This window comes from Mastigoproctus giganteus, chromosome 4 (genome assembly GCF_048544385.1).
Source record: "Mastigoproctus giganteus isolate SK-2022 chromosome 4, ASM4854438v1, whole genome shotgun sequence".
Taxonomy (NCBI): Eukaryota; Metazoa; Arthropoda; class Arachnida; order Uropygi; family Thelyphonidae; genus Mastigoproctus; species Mastigoproctus giganteus.
Window position 1 is genome coordinate 117,501,966 of NC_143578.1, and position 12,967 is coordinate 117,514,932.

At 36.6% G+C, this 12,967-nt stretch overlaps 1 protein-coding gene across 5 annotated transcripts in view; it reads right to left on the bottom strand.

The window, feature by feature from the left end:
* LOC150087015 (microtubule-associated serine/threonine-protein kinase 3-like) overlaps positions 1 to 12,967 on the bottom strand; it is a 912,052-nt gene that overhangs the window by 783,708 nt on the left and 115,377 nt on the right. For all 5 annotated transcript variants that reach the window (XM_090372902.1, XM_090372903.1, XM_090372904.1 and 2 more), the window contains one exon: positions 4,167 to 4,246. In XM_090372902.1, coding sequence (XP_090229028.1) covers positions 4,167 to 4,246 — 80 coding nt within the window. The remainder of the gene's footprint in view (positions 1 to 4,166; positions 4,247 to 12,967) is intronic.

Below are 12,967 nucleotides of genomic sequence, written 5' to 3' on the forward strand. Positions count from 1 at the left end.
TCACCAGTTGAATGCATAATCAGAAAAGTTGGAGTAGAATGGATCTCAGAGTCAGTTTTCTGGTGTTTTGAAGTTCCTGCAATAGAACTATCTTTCTTTTTTGATGTCTGGGGTGCATCTGCCAGCCCAAATAAGTCCGAGTTTGATTTACTCATGATGTGCTCTTTTTGGCCCTGGGAGATCATCTTTTTCTCCCAGGTTACCAGCTCTGCCACGTGGAGGCAAGAGTGGTATCACCTAGTGACCCAAGTGAAGAGAAGGTTAGTATTAACGAAAAATAAAAAAGGGGGTTAAAGAAAGGTATTTTCCTTTCTGGGTTATATAATTTGAAAGATTTATTTAATTACAATACTCGAGAGTTAACGGACTTAAGAAACTCAGGAGAAACGTATTTACAGTAAATCGTACCAGATAATCACTACGAAAAGGCACTGTGGTCACTAATATCGCTTGGCGCTCGGGGCATATGATCTTGGTAAACCACCTCCCACCATTCCCAGTACACTCCAGTCAATGCCTCCTGTGGTCTTCCGTCAAAAGGATGTCAGAAGGATTTGACGAACCTTGATGCTAAGAAAGTTCCGGGGGCTGATGGTATTTCTCCACGTTCTCAAAACCTGTGTGCCTGACCTTACTCCTGTTCTGTGTCACTTTTTTTTTCACTTTCTTATTCCAAAGATATTTTTCTTTCTGCTTGTAAATTGCTCATATCCAGCCAGTTGCTAAAAAGGGTGAAAAATCTCTGCCATCCAATTATCATCCCATTGAAATTAATTCTACTCTTTATAAAGTAATAAGATATCAATTAACTGCCAACTCTTACTATCTTCTATCTGATCAGCGATCACCTGCATGGATTTCGTCAGTCTCTTTCCACTGGTCATAATTTCGTGTTACCCATCTACAGACAAATACAATGGAAAAGTTTGATGAAATTCAAGCAGTTGCTCTTGATATTTCAAAAGCTTTTGATCATGTTGGCAAAAAAGGTTTTCTAAATAAGCTTCCCAACTGTTTTTTTGTAATTGGGTATCCAGTTTTCTCTCTGACTGCTCACAACAGGTGATGGTAGATTGTTCTCTGTCTTCTAACTTCTCCACTAATGCTGGTGTTCCCAAGGTTGTTCTTTCTCCTACTCTTTTCCTCTTGTATATTAATGATCTTCTTCCATTGACCAGAGATCCTATTAATAGTTTTGCTGATAATAGCACACTGCATTCCACCTTCCAGTTTGAGAAACCCTGCCCTGCTCAAACAGCTTCAACTTCTCGAATATCAACTACCAATTCCTTAAATGCTGATATCTCGATAATTCTCCACTGGGGCAAAGATAACTTAGTTATTTCAATCCTAAAACTCAGTCCTGTATTAATCTCGCAAAAATTATTCTTCCACTCCTATGCCTGTCTTCAATGACACTCTGATTTCTAGGCAAGATCATATATCTCTATTGGGAATTACCCCGACTTCTAATTTCTCTTGGCATAACCACATTACAAACATTGCTTCCTCTGCATTTAAAAAAATTGGGTTTTCTCTTTTGCTCTCAGTGTTACTTTTCTTCCAAACAGCTGTTCAATCTGTACAAATCCCTACCACGGAATATCATATCGTTCCCACATCTGGTACAGCACACCCAAAACATCTCTCAGGCTTCTAGATTCCATCCAAAAGAGGGCAGTTATTAATTAATGACTAATCTCTAACAGTCTCGCCACTCTCTGTCTAATAGATGTTCTGTTTCTGCTGCATGCCTTTTCTATAGTTACTTCCATGGGCAGTATTCTTCTGAACTGGCTTTTATAATTCCCACTTTCTCTTTCAAATCAGTTCGAATATGTGGCACAACCTCAAACTGACAGAACCAACTTTTCTTCTTCCTCATTTATTCATTCAAAATCCGTTTTCTGGAACAATCTTCCTTTGTACGTATTTCCTGAAAATTAATCTACAGAAGTTCAAGTCTTAATGTCAACAAATATCTTCTTTCATCTTCTCAACCTCCAACCCGTGCATGGTACTAAGTACTGCAGATTCTAATATCTCTCATATTTGGGGTTTTCATTAAAAAAAAAAAAAACAGCAGCGTGTGTACCCTTGTACGCATGAAAGGTGTTTTATTTTATGTGAAAACATCTATGGCGGCACTAGACTAAAACCAGTTAAATTTTTGAACAGTTTGATTGAAACTTACTTACTTATGCTACTTAGAAGCTTGATGTTGATCAAAATCTTGAGAAGCAGATTTTATTAAAGTCTGCATTTTACTCTTGTATAATATTACCTACCCGCTGCTTACTCTACCGAATCAACTTTAGTGACCGAGTTGGCGTCATTTAGGAATTGACGTCATTTCCATATCTTAGTGTGAACTTACTGTACTGAATCAACTATTTACTCTAACGAATAAATGTTAGTGACTGAGTTAGCATCGTTAGCGCCATTTTGGAACGTCATTTGCATCATTTAAAATCTAACAGCCACGCAATAGGAAGTGACGTCAATTGCATCATTTCATTCAAACAATGAGAGAAATGTTACCTAAGTCTCCTGGTTCAACTTCCAAACAGCAGAGAGACTGCTTTTAAAATATCCCTTAAGTTAAATGTGTTTAGAACTGGTATACATCAAAGGTTACAAATTTAAAATCTGCTGCAGCAGTCCTCTGAACAATAAAGCAAAGCAAAGTTGGTCCTCACACACTTCAAAATCTGGAACCAAACTCAAAGTAAGGCCTGCCAAATGATACCAAAGAAAGATGAGCACTTCATGCCTTCTCAATGATTTCCACAAGTTCATTTTTATAATCACTTGCATAACCACTTCCATGTGTTAAAGTATCTTATCTTGCTCTTTTCCAAATTTTCAGATATCATTTAACTTCAAAAAATTGCAACATGTCTGCTATTCTACCTCTTTCTACACTGAACTACATCATCAACAAACAATGTGTCATGTGTCTATTCCAGCATTTCCCAAACTGTGTTCTGCAGAACACTAGTGTTCCGTGAGATGTGAATAAGTGTTCCACAAAAAATCGTAATTAATAATTAAAAAAAATAAAATAAATAAATTTTGCAAATTTGTAGAGTACACCACTTTTGAATCATGATATTTTTTAACATTTTTTTCCAGTTATTACTGGCACAGACTAAAAATCAAATAGACTGCAGAACACTTTATTTTGGCAGGCTTTTGCATAGAGAAGTATGAGTAGAGGTAATGACATTATGTAAAAGTAGCAGTGTGGTGATGGCATTTGTATGCAATTTAGCCTAAAGTACACGGGCTGAATGAGAGGAGGAAGCTAAGTGATATTATAACCAAACTCACTCCTTTGTATAATTTTTTTTTTTGATAATTATTAGTATTTTGAAATCTTATTATTAAAATATGTGACCATGGATTTGTGGTTGAAAAAAGGAACTTTAAAACAAGAAGCAAAGTACTTCTAGTAGTGCAACTGTGGTCGATGAAAATGAACACAATATTGTCACACTTCAAAATGAGGATGGACAATCACAGCCTTTTGTTCCCCAAAAATCTGAAGTGAAAAAAGAAGAACCGACTAATAAAAGTTCATAACAAAAGTATAATGATAGTTATTTGAATTTCGGCTTTACATGTGTTGGATTAAAGATGCCCCTGATGCACAGTGAGTCATATGTAATAAAATATTAGCAAACAGTTCTTTGGCTCCCTCTAAACTTGTTTCGCAAGTGTTCAGTGAATATGTTGTGAGATGATGTGTTTCGTGACTGAAACAGTTTGAGAAATGCTATTGCTTGATGAGCCTGGTACCACATAACTATATTAACTGCAGTTAAGTCATCATTATTGGAGGAGTCATCATTCTGCTCCTAAATCACTATTTACATATGCTTAAATTGTGGAATGTTTGGTAGTCTGCTTTAATTGATTAAAAAAAAAAAAAAAAAAGAGGGACAGTACAGGAATAACACATTTAACTTAAATTCTTAACTATGCATATCTGAAGAAATATTATATGAATAATACATTTATATGAATAAATGTATTATTCATATAATATAATATTTATATGAATTATTCTTATATTAAAATTATAAATGACTCACTAGTATGAAACTGCTTTCATTAATTTAAAACAAAATCTTGTTAAAAAATATATTCTGTAAATAACTTACTATATTAGCTGAGAGAGATGGTGCTGATTGACCCATTAAAGAAGTTCTCATACGGACTAAATTGGATGCTTCCACCGAAGCTGAAGTAAACAATACATTATTAATGTCCTAAATTGGCTTACCACTAAAGAAATATTTAAATAAATAAAAGGAAATAATTAACATATGCTGAATTGAATTAAAATACACAATCCAAATCACAACAGAAATGTAAATTCAAGTACAGTTTATGCTGTAAAAAATATTCATAAGGAAATAATTCTCACTTTATTTTAAAATCAGACTTCTGAAAAGGAATTATAACAGTAAATTAAAATAATTAAAGGAACAAAAAAGTATGTTCTCATATGTTCCTTTAAAAAATTAAAAGAACACACCAGAAAATTAACAATTAAGTCTTTTTAAAATCTTTTGGTTCTGGCATCTCATATTAGTTATCTTCATCACTTCTGTATTCAATTCTGTTTTCATAAACATGAAACAGAATTATTCTTCCATCCTAAAATGGGGCATAATGTTATGTTTATTCATATACAAATCTATTATGATACAAGTATACGATAGTTATAATTAAAGGGAATCACTTCAATTAACAGTAGGTGGAAAACTATTAATGTAATGACAGAAAGTTGAAATTTGGAATGGACACTATCCTATACATACCAAAGTGGAAAGCACAAAACAAATACTATTTCCAAAAATTGCCATTAACTAGCATTGGCACCATGCTACTGGTAGAGCAGCACTGTCTGAAAGAATTATCAGGTATGAAGACAGATTTTTAATATGATGACTGTTGTTCACTATATGCCAGAAATGCAGTATGGCATTGTCAACTGTCACCTGAAGCACATCAAGGGAAGTGTTAGAAACATGGCTAGTGATGCACTCTTTCACATCAGCCAGAGATTGGATATGTCCATGATAAACCATATCCTTAAAATATCTCAATAACCAAAAGTCAAAAAGACTGAGACATGAAGATAGAGGAAATGTGGCAGGAAATTATCACTGAATATGACAGCAGCTGGCCCACCTAAACCTCCACAAAAACAGTTATTTCTGAGCAATGCAGACAGGCTGCCAGGGCAGGTCATGAGATTTTGTCAATGATATATAGGAATTTTGCTAGAGGGAAAAGGAGGTGATTGTCCATCTGTACAAGGCAATGGTCAAGCCACGCCTTGAGTACTGCGTACAGGTCTGGAGGCCTCATTTTAGGAAGGATGTAATTTTTTTTTTGAGCGTGTACAGAGAAAGGCAACAAGATTGGTGAGGGGAATGAAGGGATCCTCTTACCAAGAGAGGCTTAAGTTCTGCAAATTGCAGTGGCTGGAGACTAGGCACCTGTGCAGTGATCTGATTGAGGTGTATAAGGCCTTGAATGGGTTAAGCACGCTGAATTCTGATGGGATCCTTCCACTTGTTCAGATTACAAACCTAAGGGGGCATAAATTCAAATTAAGAAAGGACAGATGTTGAATAGATGTGCGGAAATCTGCCTTTAGCCAGCGGGTGGTTAATTGCTGGAACAAACTTCCATCTGTCGTTGTGGAAGTTGATAGGTTGAATAAATTTGAGAAGGAACTGGACAGGCATTTGGATGGAATGCTGTGTTTTTTTTTTGGCTGATGCTGCATAAGCTCATATACTTGCTTTCTTGCATCACATGCCACTACTACTACTCCCCTCTCCTCTCCTCTTCCTTTCTTCCTGAAGGAAGAGGACAGGGAGGGATTGAGAAATAATGGAGAATACTGAAGTAACACAACACCACAAATGCATTTCTGGACCATGTGCTCGAACCTAAATAAAAATGATATAATTGTAATTCACCATAAACCTACCCCAAACAGAAACCCAATGAACTATGGAGAGGCACTTTTTTTGATAACACCTAGAGACAATAACTTCCACACCTTACAATTACAGGTATTCATACTAAAGCTTAACTGGAGTCTCATCAGTTCACAAGATGGGCCACATGTTATCACTCTCATTCTTGTCCGAAACCAAAGCAAAAGTCATTACATTTCTATGGATCAGTTCTTGCTAGCTGTTACACCACATGGATCTTGTTTGGGACCAATAAATAACAAATCAAACAGCTGACCATGAAATGTTAAGCTGCCAGTTAGTGCTAACAAATGAATGTTGATTTCCTGCTGCACCAGTAGCCCTGGCAACAGCAATCATGATGGCGAAATACAGACAAGTCACCAGTTTCTTTGAATTTTCTTATTTTGCACAGTCCATTTAAATTTAATTGGTCCCTTAATTAATTTCCCCCTCGTAGTAGTTTTCAAATTAATTTTTTTTTTTAATTATTTTGCACTTTCCATTTCAAATTTTCTTTCAACCATTAACAGTCCTCAGCCTACAGATAGCTGAAGTGACAATGCACTTGAATTATAACCAAGCTGTATATGACAAGTAGAATATGTTTAATTTTCTCAGCACTGCAAACTGCTAGGTATCTAAAACATTGATTTGTTCTCACTGGCTATGTAAAATAAGGGAAATATTTCATTCATAAAAGTAATTTTAAATTAAATAAAGTACAAAAAAAAAAAAGAATTTAGGCAAATTATAATTTTTAACTACAGACAAATATTTATGCACATTTATAAATATCATGTCAACAATAAGACTAATTATATTTCATAATAACAACTGCAATGATACTACACCAACAGTCACAAACTTTTATTAAAATAAAATAGTATAATGAAAACCAGATAAAATTAAATTGGTATTAAAATAAGATACACTCTCTGTATAATAAAATAAAATATGGAATATACAATGAAATAAAACGCAATGTAGATCACGGAATAAAAGCTATAAAAGCAAAATATTTATTGCTTCATTTATTTCTTTCTTTATCTTTAATGACACCAAGAAGTGCTAGAAACCTGACCACAAAAAATTTCAAATTGAAAATGATGCACTGTCAACTGTTGAAATTTTTTCTTAATTAAGTGTTAATTAAGTCTTTAGTAGTAGTAGTAGTAGTAGTAGTGGCACTTGATGCAAGAAAGCAAGTGTAGGAGCTTATGCAGCATCAGCCAAAAAAAAAAAAAAAATCACACCATACCCTCCAATTGCCTGTCCAGTTCCTCCTTAAATTTATTTAACCTATCAACTTCCACAACGACAGATGGAAGTTTGTTCCAGCAATTAACCACCCGCTGGCTAAAGGCAAATTTCCGCACATCTATTCTACATCTATCCTTTCTTAATTTGAACTTATGTCCCCGTAGGTTCGTATTCTGAACAAGTGGGAGGATCCCATCAGAATTCAGCGTGCTCAACCCATTCAAGGCCTTATAGACCTCAATCAGATCACCGCGCAGGTGCCTAGTCTCCAGCCACTGCAATTTGCAGAACTTAAGCCTCTCTTGGTAAGAGGATCCCTTCATTCCCCTCACCAATCGTGTTGCTCTTCTCTGTACACGCTCAAGCAAATCTACATCCTTCCTAAAATGAGGCCTCCAGACCTGTACGCAGTACTCAAGGCGTGGCCTGACCATTGCCTTATACAGAGGGACAATCACCTCCTTTTCCCTGCTAGCAAAATTCCTATATATCATTGACAAAACCCCATGACCTGCCCTAGCAGCCTGTCTACATTGCTCAGAAAACTTCATATCTGACTGCACAATTACTCCCAGGTCTTTTTCATTTTCTACCACCTTAAGTGTAGTACCACACAGTTGGTACGTTTCTCTGGGGTTACTTCTACCCATATGCAGTACTTTGCATTTGTCAAGGTTAAACTTCAGTTGCCACTTCTTAGCCCATCTGCCCAAATTATCTAGATCCTGTTGCAGTAGCACACTGCCATTACTGTCATTAACAACCCTGCCAACCTTCGTGTCATCTGCAAACTTCGACATTAAGCCTGATATACCTTCATCAATATCATTGATAAATATACAAAACAACAGTGGACCCAACACCGAACCCTGTGGGACTCCACTAATAACATTAGTCCACGAAGAGCAGCACCCATTGATTACCACCCTCTGTCTTCTCCCACTTAACCATCCTTTTATCCATTGTAGCAACTTACCCTTAATACCATTCTGCTCCAATTTGTACAGTAGTCTTCCATGCGCAACAGTGTCAAAAGCTTTCCTGAAATCCAAGTATATGATATCAAAATTATTTTTTGCATCCAGTTCCTTTGTGACCACATCATAATAACCAATCAAATTTGTCAGACAAGACTTTCCCTTAACAAACCCATGCTGTGTCTGAATTATTGCTGCAGTCTTGTCTAGATGATCCTGCAATGCATCTTTAACCAGTGACTCCATTATTTTACCCGGAACAGAAGTTAAACTAACTGGTCTGTAATTATTCGTGTCACCCTTCGAACCTCCTTTCTGAATTGGGGATACATTTGCACATCTCCAGTCCGGGGGAACCTCCCCTGAATCCAAGGATGCTCTCATAATTATGGCTAAGGGTTTTTTGCCGCCTCCTTTAATATAACTGGATAGATCCCATCCGCCCCAGGTGCCTTTCTTATGTTTAACTTCAACAATTTCTCCTCCACTTTGCTCTCAGTTATTACAAAATCATTAAGCACACTGCTACAATTTGATAACCTTCTTCCATTTTCAAACTGTAATGATTCCTCACGTGTGAATGTAGATGCAAAATACTCATTCAGTTTGTTTGCTATCTGAGCAGGATCATCAACAGTCGAACCATCGATGTCAAGTGGACCAATCATATTCAGCCCCTTCCTTTTAGAGTTTATATAAGTAAAGAAATCCTTGCTGGTTTTCTTAGCATCTTTTGCCAAAGATTTCTCGTAATCCGCCTTTGCCTGCTGAACCTCCTTTGTGACCTGATTACAGACTAGCTTATATCTGCTACAGGCTTCTGCGTCGCCTGATAATTTATATGCATCCCATGCATTTTTCTTCTCTGTCACGAGTCTCATTAGTTCATTTGATAACCATTTAGGCCTAAACCTTGAACAATATTTCTTCATCGGTATGAAATGTCTAGTAGCTTCCACGATTAATTCCTTGAATGCTTCCCACTTAGAATTTACTGTTTGTAACATCGTCAGTCGATCCCACTGTACAGAATTTAAAAACTGTCTGAGACCACTGTACTCCCCTTTACGGAAGCAAAAACCCTTTCCTTTACCCCTGACGGTAGTTACCTCTTTGAGTAAATCCCACTTCAGCACACTGTGATCACTGCCACCTAGTGGTTCCTTTATCTGCAAATTCTTAATACACGAATGATCACTGCTGATAACCAGATCAAGAGTATTACTTTCTCTGGTTGCCTCTCGAACATGCTGCTGCAGAAAACAATCATCCAATAAATCCACAAAAGTCTGACTAGTGTGTGAGTGACCAACCCACAAGTTCCAGTCAATATCTGGGAAGTTAAAATCCCCCATTATAAGACATTCTGATTTACTGGCCCACTCTATTTCTCTGTACAATTGTTCATTGTACTCATTCGAGTCATTAGGCCTATAACACACTCCTACTCTTATCTTTGCTTTTGCAGTGCTTATGTCACACCAAACTGACTCAACAGTGCACTGTCCATCTATATCAACTGGATGCACTTCTTTTGATTTTATGTTTTTCTTAATTAACAGCATAACACCTCCTCCCTTTCTGTCCTGTCTATCCTTTCTGTACACATTGTACTCCCCAAATTCCAGTTCTGCATTCCTTATATCTTTGTGACACCACGTCTCTGCTATCCCAACAATATCCGCCTTTGATGTCTTGACCAACACTTCAAATTCATCAAATTTATTTACTATACTTCTAGCATTGGTATACATGCAAGCATACATGCTCCTATGCCTATTCCTTGTTACCCTAACACATCCCATATACCCAACTATTCCAGGATGACTGCCATCCGTCCCTGAAACCCCCAACACCCCTCGCTCCAGGTCGCTTCTTATTCTAATAGAATAAGAAGCGACCATTTTATTTTCAGTCTTTTTAGTATTAGCATTATAATGCAAATATGCCTGTGTTTTTCCACAGGCAAAGGAAAAAAAAGATAAGAAAATACAAATCATGTGCTTCCATCTCACATAGGTAACTATCCAGTTGACCTTTGAATTTCTTCAAACTGTCAGCTTCAACTACCTGCAAAGGCAACTTGTTGCAATAATCAACAGCTCACTAGCTAAAAGAAAAATTCTACAAGCTAGTCTAAAACTCTTCCCTTTTAATTTAAATTTTTGTATTTCCCTATTTCTGTAATTCTTTATAATCAGTCACTGGGAATTATTAGCAGAATAGTTGTGCTACCTGATAGCTTTGCGGTAGAAGTTTTCAGGATACCAAATTGTATGTAAAAATACACACATGTTGCTGAGTTATTTATTACTGTTATTTTCAAGGTCACAGTCATTCTACCGAGCCGGCCATTTTCATGAGATAAAACTACAGCAGTGCCACCTGCTTGTTCAGTGGAATTAGAAATTCGGCATAAATTGCGTAAAATTATTAAATTGCGACATCACCATTGTATAAGAGCTACCACTTCTATATAGCTGCGTAAGGCTTGGCAGATCGGCAGCTTAAATCCCTAGCCCGGATAAATGGTGAGGGTTGACGTCAGGAAGGGCATCCGGTCGTAAAAACTATGCCAAAACAAAATGTGATTGATGGAAAGTAGATGTGTCAGGGCTACCGAACAAAGGACGGGTCCGGTTAAAGAAGTTCAGCTAGAGATAAAGAAGGAGTTGAAAAGTGTTAGAATAGGAACACTGAACATTGGGACGATAAATGGAAAGAGCAGAGAGATTGTGGATTTGATGCAAAGAAGAAGAGCGAAGATCCTATGCCTACAAGAGACTAGGTGGAGGGGAAATAAAGCAAAAGTTGTGCCGACCCCATACGAACATGGGAAGAAGGCGAGGAAAAAGAAGAAGAAAGATTTCTGGAATTCTTTATAACAGTGAAAATTCTGCCTTTGTTCATTTTATTAACCACTCTCAGAGCCTTATAAACCTCAAGCAGTCCCCCTCCCTAAAGTGCCTAATTGCCAAGCTCTGTAGCCCACATAATCGAAATCTTTTCTTGTATGATCACCCTTTTGCTAATCTCACCAGGGGCGTATTCAGGGGTGGGCAGAAGGGGAATATGTACTCTAAAAAAATTTTTAGAGTACTTTTCCTGATAGAAAAGAATGAGTACTGGCACCTATGCCTATTTTTTTTTTACAAAAAAACACTGCATATAAGTGTTCAAATGGGGAAAGCCTTCCCCCTCTGAATTAGATTTTAATGGAACAAATGACCAAATCCCATCACAGAGCTTGTCATAAAAATAATCAGTCATAAACAGTCGAATGAATTGAAATCAGACATGTTCTGCCGATCAGAATCTGAGAAAAATCTGTTAAGAGATGTTAAATAGGCCGATCTGAAATAGTGTGATGATTTTTCCAAAACTGTGTAGTTAGTATTAGTGAAATAATAAGAGGAGATAATAGGAGGAAATAATAAGAAAAAACGAAAAAATTGATTTTTTCGTTTTTTCCGTTTTAATTTCTGGAGGGTATCATACGGAAGTGTTCTACGCACTATATTGAGGTAAACTCCTCTTATTATTTCACTAATATTATTATCAACGTAGAACATATTGAGTAGTACAACTCTGATTCATACGATGTAGTCAGTATTATAAAAAAACTAAATCCAGTACAAGTGGAATATGGTAAGATGGGACGACCACATCTCCCTATGATGCATTAAGGATAATTGGAACCTGTGCAAATTTCCTTCAGTCTAACATCACAATGCATTAGTGTTAAGCATGGTGGCCAACAAAAAGTTTAAATTGGAATTTAAACCAGTGGTTCCCAAAGTAGGCAGTACTGACCCCTTGGGACTGTGGGTTTACCTAGGCACAAAGAAGCTTGTGGGGCGGCAGGGACATGCTTGATGCAAAGAAGAAGCTTCGCATATGTGCATTTATAAAAGATGAAAGTTTAGTTCAAGAGCTGTTTGCAAGAAACAGACACCAAAGGTGAGTCAATATTTCCTGTTTATTGAGCAGTTCTTTAAAGACAAGAAAATTCCACTTGCTAACATACTTGCTCTTGTGACAGATGGAGCTCCATCAATGACTGGTCGCTACTGTGGGTGTGTTGCGTACTTGAAGAAAGTTATACGAAATGTCTCTACCATTCATCGCCAACATCTGGTTGCAAAAAACCTCCACAAGTCATTAGGTAGCCTATTCCGAGAGCTTTGTGTTGAGAACGATGAAGATTTTCGACGTTTGTTGCTTCATACTGAAGTTCATTGGCTATCAAAGGGCAACTGCTTAAGATACTTTATTAAACTTTTTGACTCTGTTGTGGAGTTTTTTGAAGAGAAATATGCTTTTTTCAGTGATAAACTTAAAGATATCAGGCATGACAGTGCATATTTGCCCAAACTATTTGCAAAGTTCAATGAAATTAATTTACAGTTGCAAGGAAATGATATCAACCTTAAAGACAAATCTGTAGTATCCACTTTTATTTCAAATTTAACTTTATTCAAGTGCAATATAGGCCAATGCGAGCTATATCAATTTCCTTCTCTGTCTGTGCTAGAAAAGATTAGTAGGATACAGAATGATGATCTGAAAGTCTTTTATAACCATTTGGATAAGCTGCATAAAGATATGTCTGAATGATTTAAGGATCTTCTTTTGATAGAAATTCCAGATTGGGTGATGAATACATTTTTAGATAGTGAGGAAGTTGGGATATTAGAGGAAGAACTAATTGAGTTACAAAATGAT